The 25,568-nt window shown below is 38.3% G+C and overlaps 1 protein-coding gene across 2 annotated transcripts in view; it reads right to left on the bottom strand.

Moving 5' to 3' along the window:
• DUSP22 (dual specificity phosphatase 22) overlaps positions 1 to 25,568 on the bottom strand; it is an 85,972-nt gene that overhangs the window by 5,532 nt on the left and 54,872 nt on the right. For both annotated transcript variants that reach the window (XM_044668219.1, XR_006505792.1), the window contains exon 5: positions 6,644 to 6,718. In XM_044668219.1, the coding sequence (XP_044524154.1) occupies positions 6,644 to 6,718 (75 nt within the window). The remainder of the gene's footprint in view (positions 1 to 6,643; positions 6,719 to 25,568) is intronic.

Raw genomic sequence — 25,568 nt, 5'->3', positions numbered from 1 at the left:
GGATCCAATTAAAAAATTTCTTTTAAATGAGGGAGAATTTTTTTATTTTAATTTTTTTCAATTAACAAACATTCATTTCTTTTCCTTATCTCTCACTGGGGGGGGGGGGAGAGGAAACTTTTGTAACAAACATACACAGCCAATGAAATGAATTCCTATGCTGCCAATGTCCAAAAACCTATGACCCACTCTATATTCTAAGTCAATCACTTCTCTGTTAGGAAGTAGGTAGAACATTTTCTTAGCAATTCCTTGGAATTGTGGCTCCTCATGGCATTGATTAGAGTTCTTAAGCCTTGAAAATATTTCATCTTTACAATGTTGACAACACCATTGTACTATGTAAGCTGGAGTCGTGATTGTGCTCACTTCACTCTGCATCATTTCATTGAAGTCTTCCAAGTTTTCTCTAAAATCCCCACCTTTTGTCATTTTTTAAAAATTCTTACCTTCCATCTTAGAATCAATACTGTGTATTGGTTCCAAGGCAGAAGAGCAGTAAGAGCTAGGAGGCAACTATTATGATTAAAATTCTCTGGAGACTGCACATTAATTTAAAATTATTTATTAGTAAAATTTGGAGAAAGAAAAAATCACATGATCACCTGGCTACACCTAATTAATCTGAGTTTTCATGCTTGTTTCCATTCATTAGCCAAAAGCAACCATAGCAGCAAGTCTCCAGTCCAAGAGAGCCAAGAACTGAAAGCCCCCTCCAAAAAAACCCTCCAGCTTCCTCGGTCCCTTCTCTCATAAAGTCATCACTTCTAGGTCTCTCTGGTTGAACAGACTTGATCTCAGTCCAGGTCAGAGCCCAGTCTACCAGATACCAGGAATCATGAGGGACTAGAGGATGGCCTCTTCTGGGAGGCTTGGGAGGAGGCCTTGGGCATCCCTCCCATAGTAAGAATGTGCACCCAGTTAAAGGATGGAGCTGATAATACCAAAATAAGTTTTCAGAAGTAATAAGGGGTAGAATTTATATTAAATTCACACACATTGGAGGTTAAGTGACTTGCTCTAGGTCAAATGGCTAGGAAATGGCTGAGGCCAGACCTGAACCCAGGACCTCCTATTTACAGGCCTGGCTCTCTATCCACTGAACCATCTGGCTGCTAACCCCACCCACCCCCTGCCCCCTGTCATTTCTTAAAGAGTATAATAATATTCAGTTACATTCATATACTACAATTTCTTCAGGTATTCATTCCCCAGTGAATGAGTACTTCCTTAGTTCCCAATTCTTTGCCTATAAAGACAGCTGCTAGATTTTTGCACGTGAGTCTTTGCCCTCTTTCTTTGGTCTTCTTGCAAGATAGATCCTATGTCTTGTAGTGGCATTTCAGGGTCAAAGTATGGCACAGTTCAGTAACACTGAAAGGACTAGTTCCAAATTACTTTGGAATGGCCCAAATGGCTAGACCAACTCATAGCTTGCCAACGGTGCTCTAATATGCCTATTTTCCTGTAACCCCTCTAATATCTGTCATTTCTCCTTTTCTTTGGTCAACTCTGCTAGTCTAATAGATGTGGTGCAGAACTTCAGAGTTGCTTTATATCTTTTCATTGTTACTGATTTGAAGCATTTTTTCATGTAATTGTTGATGGCTTGTGCTTCTTACCTTGAAACCTGCCTGTTCGTATCCTTGACCCCCCAACTGCAATTTAATACCAGGAATCCAGTAACACAATAAATCAAAAGGAAGAAAGCAGCATGACTCCTGTTGTCCTAGACTTACAAGGGCCCAGATAACCTTCATTCTGCTCCATAAATACATTACTGAAATGATACATATACAGACTTTTATTTTATAAGATATTTGAATAAGAATTTCAGAGATTTCTCTATTTCTTATTGATATTTGATGCAGCAGTGGCTCCTAACATTTTAGTCTGATCTGTCTAACTTCTGCTGCTTCCTTGGCCTCTGTTGTCAAGCAGTTAGTGAACCATAAAGCATTTAAATGTATGAGGAAAGGCTGACATGACATATAAAGGAATGCAGAAGTGAATTTGCCAAATGAAGAATGTTTGATGACAATAACAACATCCTTCTGAAAATGTTCCTTTTATTTCTGTGTATCTGGGTTCTGAAGGCATTTCTTGATAAAGCTGTTATTTGTCACAAGTTAAATGTAGTCAGTCTAATCTATAAAAATGCTTTGAAGAATCAATGTTTTCGCCAGTAATTTATTTCACTGATAGAAAATGCAGCCCTTCCGTGCCTGTTATTTCATCCTGTTATTCATTCACAGAGGACTTACTCAAAATGGACCTCCCACGCTGGCCGTCTTGCTTTCTCTTCTTATTCTGGCCAGCTGACCTCTACTGGTCAGACACATACAAGCCTGATGTCCTCTCTGATACTGCTCTTGCACACATCACTTTGGCCACGAACATGCCGTAGCTTCCACACAACATGTGTCCAGTTGTCTTTTAGTTTATAAGTTATTTTAATTCCCTGGAGACTTGAGTGTATTCCAAAATATTCACCCCTTTTCCCTCCATGATTTCACCAGAAGAAAACAGGTACAAAAGACGATATTTTGAAGCAGTAAACAATTTGGCATCTTAGAAAAATCTATACTATTTTTAAAATGCAACATAGCCTGATCTCCTAGAATCCATTTCCAAGCCTATTTCACTATCCATCTACCATGTTTATTTAATATATAAATACTGATAGATTCATTCAATAAAATGCCCATATAGCTTTATGATATAGGAGAAATACATCTGTTTTTCAGATAATTAGATGTGTATATTTATATATGTGTATTTTGGGGTGAAGCAGGGGGTGTTAGTTATAATAAAGGTCTTGAATCAAGATAATCAGATTAATCTGGGAAGATACACATAACCTCAGCCCTGGGACTTCCCTAGACTAATATATATTATTGTCTTTCACCAAAGAGACTTTGAGGCATTCTAGTTAACAGTAATAACTATAATTACTAATAAAATAAATTATACAATTAAGATGTCATCTGTTAACAAGGAGCACTTGAAGAACTTCATCAGCCAATCCTTTTCTAGGCAGGATATTAGGGTCTATTATGCTGGTGACCATTTCCCAGTTTAATACATCACTTGCTGTCTAGACTCAGGGCATCTTCAAATAAAATCTTGACCTCTGTCATGGAACTTTGTAGGGGTTTTGCTTTATAGTGCTTCATCAGAAACTTTTACAGGGAGCATTTTGTTCTATGGAGCCAAATACTTGTATAAAATCAAAAAAATGGCAGGAGCCTAGAGTTGGCACACCTCTTAAATAAAAGTAAGGCTTTAAAAAACCAAACATTTAATTATCTCCTCCTACCAGAAAGGAAGATGTAAAACAAGTGCAGCAAAAAGTGGCAACTCAGCTTAGGCTAATGCTTTGCAGCATCCAGAGAGATAATGTTATCTCAAATATAGAGCAGGACTAAAGGAGAATTCCTTTTTTATTTTAACCCCTCACTTTCTGTAACAACTCAGTAATAACTCTAAGATAGAAGGGCAAAGAGGATTAAGTAACTTGCCCAAAATCACACAGCTAAAGAGTGTCTAGGGTCAAATTTGAACCTACCAACTCCAGACGTGGCACTCTACACCTACTGGACCACCTAGCTGCCCCTATTTTTATTTATTTGTTTGTTTATTTACTTATTTTGTTATTTATTTATTTTTGTGGAGAAGGGAAGTCCTAAGAAAGGATGTGCAATAAGGAAGCAGGACAAAATTCTAAGTTGTAAAACTGAAGCATTCATAGGTCATTCTGCATTAAGTATTATGAGTATTATGAATTTTCAGGCTAACAGTTATAATCATATTAAAACACTGGTTAAAGAACATACTATAAAAACACACTATAAAATGATCTGCTATCTTCTAATAATTTTACTGCAATCTCTGTTTGCCAATGAAATCAAAAGGAGCCTAAAATCTGATTTTTAAATTAAATATAAAATCACATCATATTAAATGTTTTCTAAAATAAATTATGCCTTCCTAGAAACTATTCTGAAGCAACTCAGTGATCTGGCTTCCTGCCTGATTTTCTTCCTTCCTCTGGCAATAGTTGAACTACCATCAGCATGCATAGCATCCTTTGCCAAGAAGGAACTGTTTACATTTATAAAGAATCGTTCATTCACTAATAAAATACTATCTTACTCTTAAACAGAAATTTCATTCTGGGTACCTCAAAAGCAGGTAGAGTTCTTTAATGCCCCCACACCTGGGAGATAACAGGTCTCAAGTAATTTTCCTACTTTTAAGTGATAGAAAGGCTCTGCTCAAAAAATTGTCACTGAACTGACAAATGACAGTGAAAAGTGTATTAGTGAAATAGTATTAGGTGTGGTTGTGAGAAACAGCATATACTTCAAATTAAACAATTTAGGTGTAAAGCCTAGCTTTGACACATTATTTTTGTAACTCTTACTATGTAACACTTACTAAGTGACTTTGGGCAAGTCACTTAGCCTTTTCAGGGGGTGGGTGGGCTTGATTTCCTAATTTGTAAAGAAGTATGGCACTTTCTCTATCCATCTCCCAGGTATATTGTTTGCAAAGTTCTTGGCAATTTGTAAACCACTATATAAATATGAGCTACTACTGATATGATTTTGTACATACAAGAGGGGAAGTCAATAGTTATGATGAAATTTCATTTTTCACAGGTGGTATTGTCATTGTTTAGTCAGTTTTAGTCATGCTGTGTCTTCGGGACTCCATTTGGGGTTTTCTTGGCAAAGACACTAGAGTGGCATGCCATTTCCTTCTCCAGCTCATTTGACAGATGAGGAAACTGAGGCCAACAGAGTAAAGTGACTTTCCCAGGGTTATACAGCTGGGAAGAGTCCAAGGCCATATTTGAACTTCCACACGAGTCTTCCTAACTCCAGGATTAGTACTCTACATACTTTGCCACCTAGATGTCTCTACTATTTACCTTTATTTATTTTTTAATTTCTAAGATTTAATTATAACAACATTAGATGCTGTATTTTTAGGAATTATTTTACTAACAATTGTTGAAAAGTCATTTTATATTGTAAACACACCATGTGTACATATACACATAGGTGCACATAACGAAGTTAGTTTAAGTGAAACTAAAATTTGAAGTTCTCTAACGTTATTTATTTTTAAATTGTTTTTCATTTTATTTCTCCTCAATTACATGTAGATACCCTCTTTAATAATCATTTCCTGATGTCTCGTTATTATCCATGTTCTCTCCTTCCTCTCCCCGCTCCCCAAGATGGCAAGTAGTATATTCTAGGTTATACCTGTGCTATCATGCAATACATATTTCCATGTTTTTCATGCTGTGAAAGAAGACATATCACTGATTCAAGAAAAAAACTCATGAAGGAAATGAAGTGAAGAATGGTGTGCTTCACTCTGCTTTTGGGCTCATCTGTTCCTTCTATGGTGGTCCCTTGGAGTTGTCCTGGATCCTTGGACTGCTGATAATAGTTAAATCATTCAGAGTGGATCATCAGACAGTATTAGTGTTACTGTGTTAACATTCTCCTGTTCTGCTGCACACTTTCACTTTTCATCACATCTCTTCATACAAGTCTTTCCAGGCTTTTTTTGTGATTGTCCTGTTCATTTCACGTTTCTCATGGCGTTTTACACTAGTCCCCAACTTTATTACTGTATCTGATTATGTGCTATATAGTGTCTATACTACAAAGTTGGCAACATTCTTTCATGTTTCCCAGATAAAGCATTTTGAAAATACGCTTAAACCCACCTTCCTTTACTGACTTACCTTTATTATAAGAGTTCTCTTTCCCCACTGTATTATATGCATACATTTGTACATGTAGCTATCCGTAAAATGAACCACGTTTTGTTAATGCTCAAAGCAATGCAATTAATCATCAAAAACAAACAAAACGGTTTATAATTCAAGAACCTGTAGAAAATGCCCCACTGGCATCTTAGTAACACAAGACTAAATAAAACAAAACGCCTACACGTTGAGTGAAAATTCCCCAGCAAAGGCATGGAACTGTGTTTAAATGTCATTCAAGTTACAGAGCTAAAACTCACCACCTGTCACTATTCTATTGGAATGCTAGGGGGAAGCTTAGAAAGAGCAATTTCTTTGGGCAAGAAACCTTGAGGGCTGATAGAATTCCAAACAATAGCTCAGAATGAAAAACAATTGGGATCCTGGTAGCTCTCTACAGTGAATGAAAATATCAATGAAGATAAAAATATAATGGATTTGGGGGAAGGGGAATGCAACAGAATATTTACTTCAATAAGAATTTATTAGGTCCCTACTCTGTGTCAAGTACTGTGATAGACACTGGGGAGATAAGGACAGAAATGAAACAGCTAGGAATAGAAGGAATGTTAGAGATCATTTAATGCAATCTAATAATTTTTCAAAAGAAGAAACTAAGGCTTAGAATCATTTAAATGGTTTTGCCCAAGGCTGCACAGATATTAAATAGTTCTCCTGACTCCCAAGTCCAGGGCTTTTTCCATTAATATTCAGAATTAATGTGCAGATAGAAACTCTGACTATAGAACCAAACTAGAAATTAATTATATGAAAAATAGGTGGCCAGAAAATGGTTTGGCAAAAATAACAAGCTTATTAACAAGAATACTCTTAGGCAGGAGACATACGTACCAGTGTACAAGACAGCCCTCACCTCTAAGCCGGCATTCATGAATAAACCTGATACTCTCTTTAAAATGTCTTGTCCTGAGCAGGGGAGAAAAAAACAAGATAGAGAAGGAATAAATCTCAATGTTAATCAGCTTCTGGTAAAAAAAAATAATATATAATTGAAGCTTCTTATAAAGCTTTAAAACCTCAAATTTTTTTAAATGTGGCCCAAGCTGCTGCCCAAATCTGAATCCATACCAGTAAATGACATTGATGAACATGTGAAATTCACAGGCGTGCCAGGGATTTTAGAAGCCTCTAAATGTAATTTTCCTGTTTTCCCCTGAACAATGGGATTCATGGTATCCTTCCTGTTGACCCCAGTAAACCAAGCCAGAATCTATGACAAAGAACCCTGTGGATGAGCTCATTACACCCATACAACAGAGCCAAAGGATGACAAATACAAGGATAACACAGACCAAGGGGGATCATTTGTCTGTGTTGCCACAATTACCCACCTAGGAGTAAGCCTGAGAGTTGGCTCCTCATTCCTTAGACCCCAAATTCCGAAAAGCCAGTTTTTAGAGAGTTAGGAAAGTGTAGCAGAAAGAATATGAGACTTGGAGTAAGAGAAACTGGGTTCAAAACTCAGCATATTGTTGCCTGGATAAGTCCCACTGAGGGTTCTCCAAACTATGGCCAATAGGAGCCATACATGGCTTCTACATTTTAAAATACAATAAAACTTTAATTTTAAAATGTAAAAAAAAATCTTTGCTCACTCAGTGAGTGGGCAGTTTATCCACCCTAGGACTAGCTGATCTCTTTAGTTCTCTTCTCCCTCTAAATCTGTAATTTTTATGATCACACCAACAAACAAAAAATCTCTAGAACATATTCTCTCCAACTCTGGCCAATTTTAATCGTACAGTCAAACAGGTCAAGCTTCAGAAAGATATCAACAAAGCAAGGATAAGAATGTATGACCTATGCAGGTTTGATTGTTTTTTAAAACCCATACTTTCTATCTTAAAATCAACATTAAGTGTAGGTTCCAAAGTAGAAGAGCCGTAAAAGCTAGGCAATTAGGGTTAAGTGTCATGCCCAGCTTCACATGGTGAAGAAGAGTCTGAGGCCAGTTTTGAACCCAGGTCCTCCTAGCTCCAGGCCTTTCTCTCTATCCACTGAATCATCTAGCTGCCCCCCATGCAGGTTTTGAAAATGATACCTCCCTTGGAGGATCCACCCTATTATTTGAACCCTGTAACTCCTCCATGCTATGCCTTGGATACTTCAGCTATACTTGCTATTATGCAGCACGTCTTGTTCCTTCTCTGGGAAGAGAGATCAAGAATCTTGGGGTATATATAATTATTGTTGAGGATATATTTCAAAATATTATTTTTGTGTCATTCTTGTCCCTGTCTCCCTCTACTATAAAACCAAATCAGTAAAAAAAAATTTTTTTTAAATAATAAAAAAAAACCAAATCAGTAACAAAAGACACATTTTTAAAAAAGCAAACACAAAGGGGCAGCTGAGTGGCAAGGTAGATAGAGAACCAAGTCTGGAGATGGGAGGTCCTGGGTTCAACTCTGACCTCAGACCCTTCCTGCCTCTGTGACCCTGGGCAAGTCATTTAACCCCAATTACCCAGCCCTTACCACACTTCTGCCTTAGAACTGATAATTAGTAAAAATCAAATAACAGAGATAATCAGTTGGCAAAATTTCAATAGAAGCAGCCAACTGGCATGGGGGCATCAGTCACTAGAACAAACTACTTCTTATAGATATACATATGCACACTAAAATATATATATATATATGTGTGTGTGTGTGTCTGTGTATGCACACATACATGTAGCTGACATTTATGTATACTATAAATGTAGTACTTTCAAATTTGCAAAGGTTTTTGCATACTTTTAAAAAATGTTGGGGGGGGGCAGCTGGGTAGCTCAGTGGATTGAGAGTCAGGCCTAGAGATGGGAGGTCCTGGGTTCAAATCTGGCCTCAGACAGTTCCCAGCTATGGGACTCTGGGCAAATCACTTAACCCCCATTGCTTAGCACTTACCATTCTTCTGCCTTGGAACTAATACATAGTATTGATTCTAAGGCAGAAGGTAAGGGTTTAAAAAAAAATTAGAACTGTAAACTTCATTATACCTCTGTGGGACAGGGAACACAGGTTATCATTATCTTCATTTCACAGTAAGGGAAATTGAAGCTCAAAGGGATTAAATGATATGCCACATAGCTATGAAGCATATAAAGTGAGATTTGAACCCAGGTCTAAATGACTCCTATATCCAGAACTCAACCTACTATGGCATATTGCCTCACTATGTGTATGCCTCTCTAAGCCTATTACCAACATCTGTGGAGCATAAATACATTCCACTCAAGGGAGAGTTCTAGGTAGAACTAAGAATACCAACTTTTGCCTGCTGATCAAATCTTCTCAACATTGGAAGCCTGGAAAATTATGCTATAGTTATCTGCAAACTTAGAAACATGAATCAGTAGTGCAGGAAAATGGCTTAACTACTCACTCTCAGATGTGAACCACTGCTTAAAAGACAACAGCTCTTGGGCAAGACAGGAAAGAGGGATGCCTATTTCCCTCTACCTGGTTCCCAAATAAGCTAGATGAGATGAAAGGAGCATAAGAGCTGAAGTGCTCATCTTGCACTCCCCTCTGGAATGGCAGAGTTTGGAGGCAATACAATGTAATGGGAAGAGCAATGGAATTGGCATAGAGGCATGGGTTTGAATCCCAGTTCTGCTATTTACTTGACTTCCTGTGTATCTTAGGGGAAATCATTTCTCCTCCTTAAGCCTCAGTTTTCTCATCTGTAGCATTGAGGAGACTGAACCAGATACTCTCTATGGCTCCTTCCAGTTCTGAATCCCAGGATCCTATTCAGAGAAACCCTTCCCACATCTATCCTACCTCACCATCACCTTCCTCCCACATCCTCTCAAACCCCCAGTTCTGAGTGTCTTTTCCCCCTTCTTTGTGGTATACTTTTCTGGTAGAGGGGAGATCTGGGTCAATGATAAGGGGTATGTAAGAACAAACCAAAAAGAAAAATCAAGAAATGACAACTATCTAAGCAGAAATAAAAGGGCTTAAGGATACAGATGGTACAGACGGTACAGATGGCATGGCCACATTTAACATTTTATAATAAAAAACACACCCACTATTCATGTTTCTAGACGAGGTCCTCCAAAATCTTAGTGGGTACCACCAAAATCTATGCAGGGTGTAGGCATCTAAGTTCAATGACGATGACAGCCTAATCCCTTTACTGAAACTTTAGAGCTGGGACAATTTCTTACATCTGGTTCTTACACCTGCACTCTCCAAACCACCCACGCTATGAAACTCAGCTTCTTATAGCTTATTTTTGGGCACCATGTGCATTAAAGTCAAAACCTCTCTCATATGTTGTAACTAGAGAAGAGAGAGCCATAGTCAACAAGGAGGCATCAACCTAAGTTAGTACAAATGAAGCTTGGCCAAGTCTAGATAAAAGAAAGCCAGTGAAAAAGCTAAATCATAGGCACATTAAAGCTGCAAGTCCTTTTTGAGTCATCTTGTTGACCTCTCTTCTTTACAGATGAGGAAACTGAGGTCCACAAAAGCAAAGTGTGTTACCTAAGGTATCTGCCTACCAGAGCCAGACCTCAAACTTAGACCCAAAGCCTTCACTCATTCTACCATCCCACCTCAACCTACACTACAGGAAGGTCTCCCATAATGGACAATAAAAGTATTGTACCCAAGGCTATATATATGGTAGAGCTCAGAATCTTTCCCACCATTTAGCTACAATATAAAGCAGTATCTGGAACCCATACACAGCTTCCTTTGGCAGGATTACATGCTATATGGTTTTTCCAGACCTAATAAACAGGCAACAAACAGAAGATGTTAGGGAGAGAAATGTTCGGCAAGTGTCTGTGACTCATAACCCAGCTAAGCATTAAACTAATTTAGTCTAACCAGGGACTACATTCCTAGAAATGTCTTTCCAAGAAAATTAGGAGGTGGGAAATCATGTTGCCATTTTGGTGTGGTCCTTTGTGTATGTCTCAGAGCAGGGTATTTCCAGGGAAGACAGTGACTTCAGACCAAAATTATGGTCATTAAACCCCCTCTCCTCCACCCTGGGAAAAACCCCAGACCTCAGATCATTATTATTACTTAATTCAAATATGGAGCAGAAGCACGGACTGCCAGCACAGTACACTACTACAAGCTGTTTCAATAAATCTGAGTTTCCTCTTTTCACCATTCATTTGACTGTCAGCTCACTTTTTGTGCAATGGGAAGTCTTCCATGAACATGAAAGAGGACATTAAGTCTACTATAAGGAAATGTCTCCTTATTTCTATCTGTGCAAGTCCCATTTAAGGGAGAATTAAAACAATCATCTGGATAAAACACACACCAATCCTTTGTCAAGAAAATCTTAAGAATATTTTCTGCTAAGACACAAATTAGACTAGGTAAAAAGGCATAGTTTAAGAGAGTTGACAAATCTAGTTTGCAAAATTTTTTTTCATTTTTGGTCAACTAAAATCATAAACTTTTGGCAAAGGTATTTTAACTCTTCACTCTCTTCTTTCTCAGTACACAAACATACATACATGTATACACACATATATATACAAACCTAGTCTGTTTCCTAAAGTCCAATTCTATGTCACTAATTGCCTATTCCACATTTCAAACAAGATGTCCCCACAATGCATCTCGAACTCATCATGTCCCAAACTGGACTCAGTGAAGCCCCACCCCCCCCCACTTCTAAAATACCCTCCTCTCTTCTGAACTTCCCTATTTCTACCCAGATTATGTTTTCAGTCAGATTCACAACTTCAGAGTCAATCTCAAATCTTTACTCTCCCTCACTCCACGTGCCTCTCTTCATGCTTCTATCACCTTACAATATTCTTCCTATCAAACCCTTTTTTCCCCTACTAGCAAGTCTACTATTCACCTCTCACTTATATTACTGAAATAGCATCCTATTTGGTCTCCATGCTTTAAGTTTCTTTCTCCCTCCTGAAATTCATCTTCTTCTTAGCTTTATTGTTATTGAGTCATTTCAGTTATGATCCCATTTGTTGGGGTGGTTTGCCATTTGCTTCATCAGCTCTTTTTACAGATGAGGAAACTGAGGCCAACAGGATAAAGTGACTTACTCAAGGTCACAAGACTTGAAAGTGATAAGATTTGAACTCAAAAGAAGTTGAGTCTTACTGATTCCAAGCCCAGTGCTCTATTCACTCTGCCACCTAGCTGCCCCTAGTTACTAAAGAAATATTCAAAAGTAGAGATCTGACTACGTCAATTGCTCAATAAATGTCAGTAGCTTTCTATTATACCTAGAACCAAATATGAACTCCTGTTTTGCACTTAAAGTCTTTTTTCAACTTGGCTCCAACCTACCTTCCCAGCATTCTGGATTATTTTGCTTTGTGTACTCTCTGGTCCAGTCAAAGTGGTCTTCTTTCTTTTTCTGGTTAGTCAGGCAATAAGCCTTTATTGTGAGCCAGGCACAGTGGTAAGTGCTGAGAACACAAATACAAGCAGACAATCCCTACCTTCAAAGAGCTTACACTCTAACAGGGGAAGACAGTACATAAAAGGAAGATGAAGGGGGTGAAGAATAGAGGGTGAGCCACAGTAAAGTTTAGATGTAGCCTTGAGAAAAAGGAGACATGACTGGCCTGGGCACCCTCCTTTAATGGATGTTCTGGAAGGAGTCATTCAATCAGAGACAGGCCAAAGAGGAGGTAAGCCTTCCAACAGTTGAGAACTTTCAATTCCCCTTTCCAGCCCTGCAACCCTTTGGGCTAATAGTGCTTGCCATATTACCCTGAACTTAATTTTTTAAATTTTATTTTTAAAATATTTTTCCATGGTTACATGATTCATTTTCTCTCCCTCCTCTCTTCCCTCCTGGACCTGACAAGCAACTCCACTGGGTTATACATGTATTACCACTCAAATCCTATTTCCATATTATTCACTTTTGTAACAGAGTAATCTTTTAAAACTAAAACCTCAAATCTTATACGCATATAAACAAGTGATAAATCATATGTTTTCTTCTGGATTTCTACTCCCACAGTTCTTTCTCTGGATGTGGATAGCGTTCTTTCTCATAAGTCCTTTGGGATTGTCCTGGATCATTGCATTGCTAGTTGTAGCAAAGTGTATTACATTTGATTGTCCCATGTTTTAGTTACTGTGCATAATGTTCTCCTTGTTCTGTTCATTTCACTCCATATTAGTTGGTGTAGGTCCTTCCAGTTTTTATAGAAATCAAGCAATTCACCATTCCTTATAGCACAATAGTAGTCCCTCACCATCATATACCATAATTTGTTCAGCCATTCCCCAAATGAGGGACAACATCTCATTTTCCAATTTTTTGCCACCACAAAAAGGTAGCTATAAATATTATTGTACAAACATGTCCATCTCCATTTTTTTATTTCTTTAGAGTACAAACCCAGTGGTGGTATTGCAGGATTAAAGGGCATGCATTCTTTTAAAGCCCCTTGGATATAATTCCAAATTGCCTTCCAGAATGGTTAGATCAATTCACAACTCCACCAGCCATACATTAGTGTCCCAATTTTGCCACATCCCCTCCAACATTTATTATTTTCCTTTACTTTCATATTGGCCAATCTGCTATGTCTGAGGTGGTACCTCAGATTTGTTTTGATCTGCATTTCTCTAATCAGAAGGGATTTAGAACACTTTTTCCTATGATTATTATAGTTTTGATTTCTTCATCTGAAAACAGTCTATTCACATCCCTTGACCATTTGTCAACTGTGGAATGGCTCTGAACTTATTTTCTATATTTTTAGATGTATATAAGTTGTACATGATATCGCCTCTTATAAAATGTAATTTCTTCAAGGGCAATGATTGTTTCATTTTTTGTATCTGTAGCTCTGGCCCATAGTCCCTGGCACATAGAAAACTCTTAAGCAAATACTGTTGACTTTCAACTGTTTATCCTTTTGTTTTTAAAGATGACCAATGGCTTGTGTGTGAAACGGATCTAAGTGAGACAGAGCTGCAAAAATCCATCAGCCTTATTCTCTCTACCAGAGTCATCCAAGCCCAATGGCAAGACAAAAGTCAAGACGACTGTCAGTGGCCCAGGATGCAGTGGATGACCTTGGCATCTTCCACATATGACCAAACTTTAAACATTCTATAGCATCTGCTTTAGCCACCTTCATGGCTGTTGGGACAAACTGTTCTCATAGTCACATGCTTGAGGTAGACATCACCCCCCTAACTCACTGATGGGTTTAAAGCCTGTCATTTAACTTCTACTTGATTTAGCCTGCCTGCAAAGACTGTTATACATTGGGACATGGTACAGCTTCTTGGAGTCACAGGTAAGAGTTGGGTGAAGGATAGATAATAGGAGGGGATGAACAGACCTGAAAGGGTTTGACAGGTGCTCACACCAGAGGTGCTAGTCCTCCCTGCACCCCATATGCCCTCTGATTACTCACTCATGGAAGTAACACAAAGCCTTCTCCTTGGCTAGCCATCTTCCATTGCAATTGTTCTCTCTATCCTTAGACTAAGAATGTAACCATCTATATCATAAACAGCACATTTTCATAAAATACCAAATAGCAAGGACTAGTAAAATCTATTCTAATCCTGTCACCATTAGGCTTTGCTCCATTTAGACGGGTTTGTTTTTCCAAGTCACACAATAAGCCATATTTCTTGGAACCTCTCTTTTTCTGGCCTGCTATCACAGCAGTGCACAGGACTGAGAATAGTTCCCAAATGCTTTGCCAAGCTTTGTGAGGGGGCACTTACACCACAGCCAAGACACAGCTGAGGATGCACTATAAGTGAGGCCAGAATCACAGTGTCTATACCTGAAAGGGCCTTTTGAGGATAGTTAGTCCAATTCTGTCCTTCCAGACAAGAAAAGGGGACAAGGAGGCAGTTCACTGACTTGTACAGGAACCATGTAACTCAGCAGAAGCACAGCCAGAGAACAAGGACCCATGTCTTTTGATGCCAGGTGGTTCCTCATACCATATTTTTATATCACGATCATTCCTTTTTTAATCGTAATTTTTTAATTATAAACTTGTCTTTTTATATCATGGTGATTCCCTTTTTTCCTTAAAAAAGTAGCTCAGTGGGTGGAGAGCCAGGCCTAAAGATGGGCGGTCCTAGGTTCAAATCTGGCCTCAGACACTTCCTAGCTGTGTGACCCTGGGCAAGTTGTTTTAACCTCCATTGTCTAGCCCTTACCGTTCTGCCTTGGAACCAATACACAGTATTAATTCTAAGGCAGAAGGTAAGGGTTTAATAAAAAAAATTATATATGTACATATATATGTATATATACACACATTTAACAATTATGCATTAACATTTTGATATACAAAGAAGAGAATTATGTATTAAAATGGATACATCTGTTATTTACAGTTTGTTTTTTAAAGCATCCATTTAACTTAATATGATGGTAACAAAATCATCCTATTTTTGTCTGTGTCCCTTTCTGAGTTTCCCTTCACCCTTTTCTCTGTATTTTTCTAATGTTTCCATTTCTTTCTTTCTTCTTGTTTTGTGGCTTTACTATCACTATCCACCAACTCTTCCTCCTCAAAACAGAAGCCCTTGTGACCTCTCTCTCACCATTGCCACTTGCCAATGACTCTTTCCACCCCCTGCCAGCCAACAGAAACCTTCCTTATAACAAATACATGCAGGTTAACAAAATAAATCTGCCCTTGGCTGTGTCTGACAAAGGATACCTTATTCCTGCCTCAATCTATACCTTTAGCTTTTCCCAAAACCAGAAGAATGCTTTAACAACCATCAGTCTTCTAAAGTTAAAATTTAGCCTGTATTCACCAGAATTCCAAAGTTTTTTAATGTGATTTCCCTTTATACTACTGTGAGCATTGTGTAAATAATTTTCCTCATTCTGCTTACTTGCACCATATTAGTTTAATAAAGTCCTCACAGGTATCTCTACATTCTTCATTATTCACTATTAATTAAGGCATATCCATTTATCACTATTGGTTCAGCTGTTAGCCAATCAATGGTGTCCACTTTCCTTCCAGTTCTATTCTAAATAGAATTTGGCTATAAATACATAGTGTGTATTCAACATAAGGAACCTTTGTCTCCATTGATGACCATTATAGGGTATTACTTTAACATTTTTATTATTAACTTGGATAGACAGCATGCTCATCACATGTGATACAAACCTGAGAGGAAAAGCTAACGCAGCAGAGTCAGTATCCAAAAGGATTTTGAAACTCAATAGGAATAAATGTAAAATATTGCACTTGGGTATAAAAAACCAATCTCACATGGATAAGATGAGAGCCACAAATAGATACCATCTGTTCTCTGAAAATTAAGAGCTGTAGTGGATTGCAAACTCAATAAGGCAGAAATGTGACATGGCAGCCAAAAAAAACCTAATTCCATCTAGGGCTGAATTAATAGGGACTGAGCCTCCAGAAATAAATAGGGACAGTCCCACTATCACTCTGTTCTCATCAGAAGGCATCTGGAGGGTTGTGTTCAGTTCTCGGGACCATACCTTAAAAAAAAACACTGATCTGGAAAGTCCCCAGAAGATGGCTACTAAAATGGTGAAGCAGTGAGGTTGTACAGTGAATAGAGTATGAGGCCTAAAGTGAGGAAGACTCAATTTCTTGAGTTCGAATCTGGTTTCAGATGTTTGCTAGCTGTGTGACCCTGGGCAAGTCACTTAATCATTTGTGCCTCGGATTCTTCACCTATAAAATGAGCTGGAGAAAGAAATGGCAAACCACTTCAGTATCTTTGCCAAGAAAACCCCAAATGGGGTCACAAAGAGTTGATAACGATTGAACAACTTACATCCATGATATAAGGATCAATTGGAAAAACTGAGTATAATGAGGCTGGGAAGAGACAGGTCAGAGGGCTTGAAGGTTAGTCATATAGAGGGAGTATTAGGTTTGCTCTGCTTGGTGGTCCTAGAGGGTAGAATCCAGAGCAAAGGGTAAAAGTTGCAAAGGGATCAATTGAGGATTATGGGAGAAAAAAAAGCCAACAACTTCCTAACAATCAGACTGTCCCAAAGTCAAATGAGTTGTTTTTGAGAAGTGGCAGTCTCCCCTGCCCTCAAACTCTTCAAAATAAAGTCATACAACCACTTTTCAGGTAAGCGATGCTGGGGATTTCTTTTGTGTAATGGATTAGAATAGTTGGCCACTGAGATCCTTTACAACCTTCAAATTCTGTGATGCTATGACATACCTAGATTACAGGGTACATTATAAATGCCCTTTACATTAATATTTTTTAAACTCTTACCTTCCATCTTAGAATCAATCCTGTGTATTAGTTCCAAGGCAGAAGAGTGGTAAGGGCTAGGCAATGGAGGTTAAGTGACTTACCCAGGGTCACACAGCTAGGAAGTATCTGAGGTCACATTTGAACTCAGGACTTCCCATCTCTAGGCCTGGTTCTCTATCCACTGAGCCACGTAGCTGCCTCCTTCTATCCGTCTTAATTGCCTCTCAAAATAGCTCACTGTCCCTTTCGAGTAGTCCATTTATGGAGTGGAGAAAAAGCCAAGAGGAAGCAGAGAAGCCCAGTACCCTCAATTAGTTTTTCTACTGAAAAACTGGGAAAAAAAATAAGAGGTACCAAAAACCAAATATACCACCTGAGACAAGATAAGGGGAAGGTGAACCTGGGTCAGTTTCACTTCCAGTAAGCAGGACCATAATCCTCTATTACTGTAGTCTCACTCCATCTCTTCAGGCCCAAGACTAGAGGCAGTTAAGTGACACAGCAGATTAGAGCACTGGGCTTAGAATTAGAAAGACATGAGTTCAGATCCTCAGATACTTGCTTGCTCTGTGATCCTGGGCAAGCCATTTTAATGTATCTGCCTTGGTTTCCTCAACTGTAAAAATGGAGAAACTTATAGCAGCTACCTTCCAGGATTGTTGTAAAACTCAAAGGAGGGAATATTTGTTAAGATACTATTTATAATATGCTTAGCACACAGTAGGCATAATATAATTGTTTACTCCCTTCCTTAGCCCCAAGGCTGAACCAGAACCAATCAGCTTCTAGGTAGAGATGAGAAGAGGACACTCACCTTTTAAACCTCAATAAATACCAGGTGATGCTGTCAATGAACCATGGCTTGGTCAGCTCACCTAATCTTAAATCATATAATTTTAAGGTAAAAGGAACCATAGAAATCATCTCCTACTGGCTTGAAAAGCAGCAAAATTATATCTACTTGGACACCGTGATTCTCAGTTAAAATGAACAGTGATGGATGGGTACAAAAGAGCCCATGTACTCCAAATCAGAGGTAAAGACACAAAGGAAAATTAGTCTAGAAAGTGGATTAGTCTAGAAAACTGGGGCCTGACAATGAATTCCAAGAGTTATTCACAGGATATCTCTGATTCCAAAAGACAAAACAAGAAGATGTAAATTTAAGTTTACTCCAGATAGAGTACATTTTCTCGGAACCTATGGGCTGATTAAATATTGGCATTGACACTAAAGATGACTATGAGAATTTAGATTCCTAGGCAGGATTAAGAATTAGCTAACCATTTCTCCTTCCTGATTCAGGTCTACCAGATAACCAGATACCAAATAACCTCAAGATCCCTTCCAGCCTTGATTCTAGAAAAAAAATTTTGAGGATAAAATTAAAAAAAGGACACATTAATGAGAAAAACTGAGAAGTGAGGCAGACATACAAATAAAACAGTTAGAAAGGGAAAAATGGACAAAGGCAATTCAGATTATCAGATTGTCAATGATTCGATCTATGTACAGAGCACTGCCCTATGCACTGTCTACTCAAGTAGAAGATACAGCCATAAATTAAGATACAGTCCTTATCCTCATGGACTTTATAACTTATAATATGATGTAAACAATAACAAGATGAAGAAACAGAGTCATGAGGTATGGGGGCAATACTCTACATTAATAACCCCTGTGAAATATATTTTAAATATAATCTTTCTGTACTATTAGAACTCAAACCAGAGGAGGGAGAAAAAGAAAAACCTAAATCCTGAAAAACATAAAGATCTATTGAAGTCTGGTACTAAATGTTATAAGTAGACCACAGTTACATTCTTCATATTCTGAGTCAAATTAAACTTCCTTAGGGGCACTGGGCAAAAATTCCCTTTCTAATATTTAAATATAAATCATTGTGCCGCATATATTTATGACATATTAGTCACATTTTAATATGTTAGTATATTAATAACAGAATATCAACATATATAAATAATATGTAATAATATAATTCTCTCTTTCACATTGCAGGGGAACTAGGGGCATGGCACCCCCACAATCTGGAAAATCTGCATAAAAATTTTTTGGCCCTCCCTTTACACTAGAGAAAAAGTCTGAATTTTTTTCTTTTTTTATGGAGTGTTTACAATACCTTATTATAAACTTTGGGTTGAGTACACATTTTTAAACTTTTTCTGTGCTATCAGAAACTACCACAAAACTCTCAAAAATTCCCATTTAATTTCTTATGCCAACCCAAGATATATCAAAACCAAAATGGAGAAAGTCCTCATTTTATTTAAGGATAACTGAATATTAATATAATTAAATTTAATTCTTATGGCATAATGACAGTATATGTATATATATTTGTATGTGTGTCGGGGGGGAGAGAGAGAAAGAGAGAGAGAGAGAGTGCATACTAAGTTGCTCAGTGAATAGCACTGGATCCAGAGTTCAAATCCAGTCAGACATTTAATAGCTCTGTGACTTTGGGTAAGTCATTTAACCTTGTTTGCCTCAGTTTCCTTAACTGTCAAATAAGCTTGAAAAGAAAATGAAAAACCACTCTATTATTTGTCAACAAAATCATAAATGGGGTCACAGAAAGTCAAATACAACCAGGGGAAAGAAAAACTGAACAACATTTACATTATGTGCTAGGTACCCTGTTAAGTGCTTTAGAAATATTTATCTCATTTGATCCTCAGGACAACCACGGGAAATGGAGACTATTATTTCCCCATTTTATAGTGTAGGAAACTAAGGCAAGGAGAGGTTAAATGGCTTTTCCAGGGTCAGCTAGTAAGTGTTCTGAGGCCAAATCTGAACTTGTGTCTTCCCAACTTGAGGTATAGCACTCTGTCCACTGCATCACCTAACTGGACAGAACACTGCCTTTGGAACAAGGCAAAAATACAAGTTCAAATCTTGCCTCAGATGCTTACTATCTGTATGACCCTTTGGGGGGGGGGTAATATCAACTAATTTTTTTCATTTCTCTCAGCTTCCTAAAAATGGAAATAATAAAAGTATCTACCTTATAAGGTAGATCCTTATCTTATAAGGATGGTGTGAGGATCATGAGTATGTTTGTGTATGTGTATGTGCATTTACATCTATATATCACTTTATAAACCTAAATGAAATTCTTATTTTATCATAAATATAACCTTTTCTTCCTTTAGGGAAGGAAAGAGAAAATATTTCTAAAAACTTTAATTCTCATCCCATTCATTCCAGCCTTTCCAATATTATGCAACAAATCACTTATTACATGATTGGATAGTTTAAAAGCTACAATTTGAATCAGGTAGCTAATTCATTCTTTTTTTTTTCATCTCCATAACTGTGAGGTGTTCCTGTAACATTCTTCCTCCCTTACCCCCACCCCCCAACCCCCACCCTGTACCTTTGGGTTTATGAGGTTATTTAACTCTGAGAACTTGAACTTTCACATTTCCTGATTCTGAGGACAAAACACTGGCAGAACAGAGGTAAAACTAAGTTTTAATGTTATGTGTTTCTGCATTTTAAGTTGCTGGAAGGACTTGGGGAAATGACTGGGGCCCAAGACAAAGACAGACACTGAAATGACCTTTAGATAATTAATCACCATCCTTGGCAACAAATAGCAGCTGAAAACCAAGATAAGGTGGTTAAAATACAATATTAAACAAATCTTGGAAGGTCAAATAATGTTGCCCCAGCCTAATAACCATCTCCTTTGGCTTGAGTTAGAATTCTCAGGGACAACAAAAAGTTAAGGAAAGAAAGAACAGGGGGCAGAGGAGGTGTGTGGTTAGAGATTACACTCAAAACTAAAAATCATTAGTCCCTCATCTCATTCCAGTTTGAAATTGGAGCATGTAAGAAGACCTCAACATTACATTTTGAGACTGGGACCAAGCAGGCTGATAATTGGACAACAAAGAAGAAAAATTAAGAATCAGACTAAGGAAAATGTCAATATGTAATAGTTCATGTATAATCATTAGAAAGGTATGCTGTTTTTTATCCAACCACTTATGATGTTCAGTCACATCCAATGTTGTATGACCCCATTTGGGGTTCTCTGGGCAAAGATACTGGTGTGGTTCACCGTTTCCTTCTCGAACTCATCTGATAGATGAGGAAACTGAGGCACAAAGGATTAAGTGACTTGCCCAGAGTCACAAAGCTAGATAACATTTGAAGCCAGATTTGAACTCAGGTTTTCCTAACTTCAGGTCCAGCATAACCACTGTGCCACCTAGCTGTCCATCACATATACTAAAATGAAAATTATTTATCAGCTATTTCAGATATAGTTTAATGTATGTATCATTACATATACTATCAATGCTGTGTGAATTGTGTTAGTAATTATAAAGAGAACCATAGGCAGGGATTCATTCCATAGATTTAGAGTCAATTGCAGACTACTGAATCAATTGCCAACACCTACATGGTACAATGTATGGGCTTAGAAAGATCCAACTTCATATACTAACTCAGACCTTACCATCTCTGGGCTCTGGAAAAAGTTGCATAACCACTCAGCCTCAGTTTCCTATTCTGTAAAATAAGGATAATAACACCTACCTCCCAAGGTTGTTGTGAGGATCCCAATGAGACCACAGATACAAAAAGCTTTGCAAACCTTAAAATACTATGCAATGTCAGTTGTTAGTAGTATTTACTATTATTAATTGAAATCACATAGAGCAGGGGGTTGGCCAATTCTAACTGTTCAGCCAAGAGACCTAAGGTTGGTTTTTACAATTAAAATACAATCTGCAGATCAAAGCATGCTATCTTCTACTTTATGTCCTCCATGAGTGTTTTATTTTAAGTGTGATAAATGTCTTCCATCATAGCATAAGAAATATGGAAATATGTATTGCATTAAAGCACTGGTATAACCAATATCAGACTATTTATTACCTTGGGGAGGTAGAAAATCTGAATCCTCAAATGTCAGAAAATGATTGTCAAAAATTGTTTCTACATGTAGCTGAAAAAATTAATTAGTTAATTTTTTAAAAGGAAATATAATGGGGGCAGAAAGGTGGTTAAGTGGATAGAGGGCCACGTCTGGAGTCAGAAGGACCTGGGTTCAAATCTGGCCTCAAGTACTTCCTAGTTATGTGGCCCTAGACAAAGTCACTTAACCCAATTGCCTAGCCCTTCCCACTCTTCTGTCTTAGAAATGATATTTGTATTAGTTCTAAGAAAGAAGGGAAGGAAGAAAGGAAGGAGGAAAGGGGATGAAAGGGAAGGAAGGAAGGAAGGAAGGAAAGAAGGGAAGAGAAAGAAAGAAAGAAAGAAAGAGAAAGAAAGANCTCTGTCCCAGTTCTTGCTCCTAAAGAAGCCTGCTCAAATCTGAGTTCTGAGTTTTGAGTTCTCTCAAGTCTGAGATCCCCAACTGTTGTGCCTAGGGGGTATTTATAAGGTGGAGCCAACTGATTTTTTGCCCCTAGCTCACGGCACCTGGGCACATTCCAAATTCTGAACTGCCAGCTCTGTCAGTAAAGGTGGCATCCATCTTATCCCAGATAATGATTTTAACAAAAACTATTACAATTAATTGAGGAAGATAATAGGGAGGGAAGGGAAAAGGGGGAAAAGTGAGGAAGGAAGGAAGGAAGGAAGGAAGGAAGGAAGGAAGGAAGGAAGGAAGGAAGGAAGGAAGGGAGGAAGGGAGGGAGGAAGGAAGGGAGGGAGGAAGGGAGGGAGGGAGGGAGAGAGGGAGGCCATAGTTTATCAACCCCTGACATAGGCTATTAAAATAGTTTATCCTTTGTGACAAAATATTTCCATAGGTAATTTAAAAACTCAATGTATTTCCTAAGCTCTGTACTAACACTATCTGCAATCACATAGCCAAAATAAAATGCAATTAAAACTGGAACACAATAATGCAAATGAAAAGGAAGCTGAACTTCAGTAAATGAGAGGGGGAAAAGGTTTCAGAGAGCAGATAATGAAACAGCTGTTCTGACATGGCAGTATGGCAGAGGATGAGGATGACTAGGATAGAATATAATACATACAATCAGAAGTAGTTACTCTATTGGATGCTTTTTGCTTCATTGTTTTTCTTTGCCACAATGAAAGAATCAGTGGGGAGGGATCAAGTGTGAAAGACTGATATGAAAACAAAAGGCTTCAATAAATGATTTTTGTAATGATCTTGATAACCTGTCCATAATGAGAATTTCAACAGTTATAGAAGGGTTGTTTTGTGAATAAAGGCTACAGTATGCACTTTTTCACAAGGATTACTAATGGCTTAAAAGTTCAAGTTTTAATTGTCTTTTAATATTCATATTTACTAAATGCTTAATGTGAAAAAAAGCCACTTTTTCTCCAATAGATAAATTATGTTCTTTTCTCCCTCCCCAATGGAAATAGAAGACTGTCTGCTTGGATTGGACTTCCAAAGAAAGATCATGAATCTTTCCAGTTGTACCAATCAACTGTTCAGTTGCTCTCTCTGCAAATCCTTCCTCCATGCAAATCCTACACATTTACTGCTGCTATAAACCACACCAGCTTCTACTCAAGACCCTACTGTGAACTCCTGTCCATCCACCATGATGGAACTATGCAGGAAGACAGGCAATCAGATACAGTGTGCCCCGTTTTAGGTCACCAGTATGTAGGTGAATATGTGTGAAGAAGGAATGACTCACACTCACTACCCAATAAGAGAACCATATAAGATCATCAGGCTTTGAGTGTGCTCATGTCTCAGAACCAGGAATTGACAAATAACTGTATCTGAATCCATATAATAAACAAAACAATTCATACACTGGCCTTATACATTCATCACCTCTATATGAGTTGTCTCGCATAAATGAACTGTCCTGATGACGGACTGACACTGGCCCCCTCCTTCAAAGGCTGAAATTCTTTTTAAACCATTTTTGATCAAAATCTTTCTAAAACCTTTCACACATTCCTCTGCCTTATCAAAATTCGCTGAACAGAACTTAATCTTTCCTGCTGACACAGATGCATCATGATGAACACCAAATTACCAAAGTTTGAGATGGTAATGCCCTCAGTGATTACTGAGAAGGCTGCCTGCCCTTCTAAGGTTTAGACCACTTCACAGAAGAGGATTCTGCCAAAGACCAAACAATCATAATCAGATAAATAGGTTCCTGAGCATGCTCAAATCCCTTGAGATTAGAGAAATACTACCCAGCTAAAAATAGCCACCAAAAACATCAGCCAGAACACTGCTCTTAAGAGAAACCTAGAGCTGTACTTCCTTCCGTATGCAGCATGCATGCCCTTTCAACCACTTCTGTTTCTCGGCACAGTTACCAGGGAAGTTCTGAAGATCCTTTCTTCAATCCGTCCAAATTTAGAGCTTTCTGTGTATTGTGGGGGCTAGTCAATTCTGATCAATGGCTACATTGCCTCCTCCACTATAGCAGATGGTAGATAAGACATCTTTCCAGCGAAGAGTAAAATTAAGGGTTGAAAATTCACTGATGGGTCAAATTCTTCTACTTTCTTCTACTTCCTTTCTTCTTGACTACAATGTAATCCTTATTGTGTGTGTGTGTGTGTGTGTGTGTGTGAGAGAGAGAGAGAGAGAGAGACACACACACACACAGACAGAGAGAAAGACAGAGACAGAGAGAGAGACAGACAGAGAGAGACAGACAGAGAGAAAGACAGAGAGAGAGAGAGAGAGAGAGACAGAGACAGAGACAGAGACACAGAGACACAGAGAGACAGAGACACAGAGAGACAGAGACACAGAGACACAGAGAGACAGAGACACAGAGAGACAGAGAGACAGAGAGACAGAGAGACAGAGAGACAGAGAGACAGAGAGACAGAGAGACAGAGAGAGAGAAACAGATATACCAGCTATGTGACCATGGACAAATCTAATCACTTACCTTAGTGCTCTAAGCAATCTCTAAAACTAGAAGGTACAGAGAAGGTAACCACTTGTACTGCTAAGAATTTTAGAATATTAAAATTAGAATAACTGTTAGTGTTACAATCAGTATTTTAGATTCACATAGTACATTTTCCTCAATAGGCTCAAATGCCTTATTTCATTTGTCTTCCTAATATTCCTCTTCCCTGGACACAGGCAGCCACTATGAACTCTACCTTGACAGTGGAGAAACTGAGGCAGAACAAAATGAAGTGGCTTACCTGGGGTCAGGGAGTTGGAGAGAAAAAAAAAGAACCAAGATTTGCTGGTTCTTGACATAGAGCTATTCACTGGATTCTCAAGGAGTCTTTACATGGAAAGTCAGTAACTTAAGAGAAGTTTTTCCTTTAAGAACAGTATACCAACTGGGTATGTTCGTGATGGTGAACCTATGGTACATGTGCCAAAAAGGGCTTTGAGAGCATACACATCATTGCCCACCAGAATTTGTTACTAGAAAGACAGAGGGTCTCAGGGGGAGCTGCTCCCCTCTCTCCACCACACTGAGTACATTTTTTCACATCATCCATCCCTTGGCCCATCAGCCTAAAGGGAGTGTCTTGGGTAAGGGTGGGGGGGAGGGGGCACAGCATGAAGTCTGGGTGGGGCATGG

The sequence above is a fragment of the Gracilinanus agilis genome, chromosome 1, assembly GCF_016433145.1.
Source record: "Gracilinanus agilis isolate LMUSP501 chromosome 1, AgileGrace, whole genome shotgun sequence".
NCBI lineage: Eukaryota > Metazoa > Chordata > Mammalia > Didelphimorphia > Didelphidae > Gracilinanus > Gracilinanus agilis.
The sequence above is the reverse complement of the archived record's forward strand: the minus strand, read 5'-3'. Positions and strand labels throughout refer to the sequence as shown.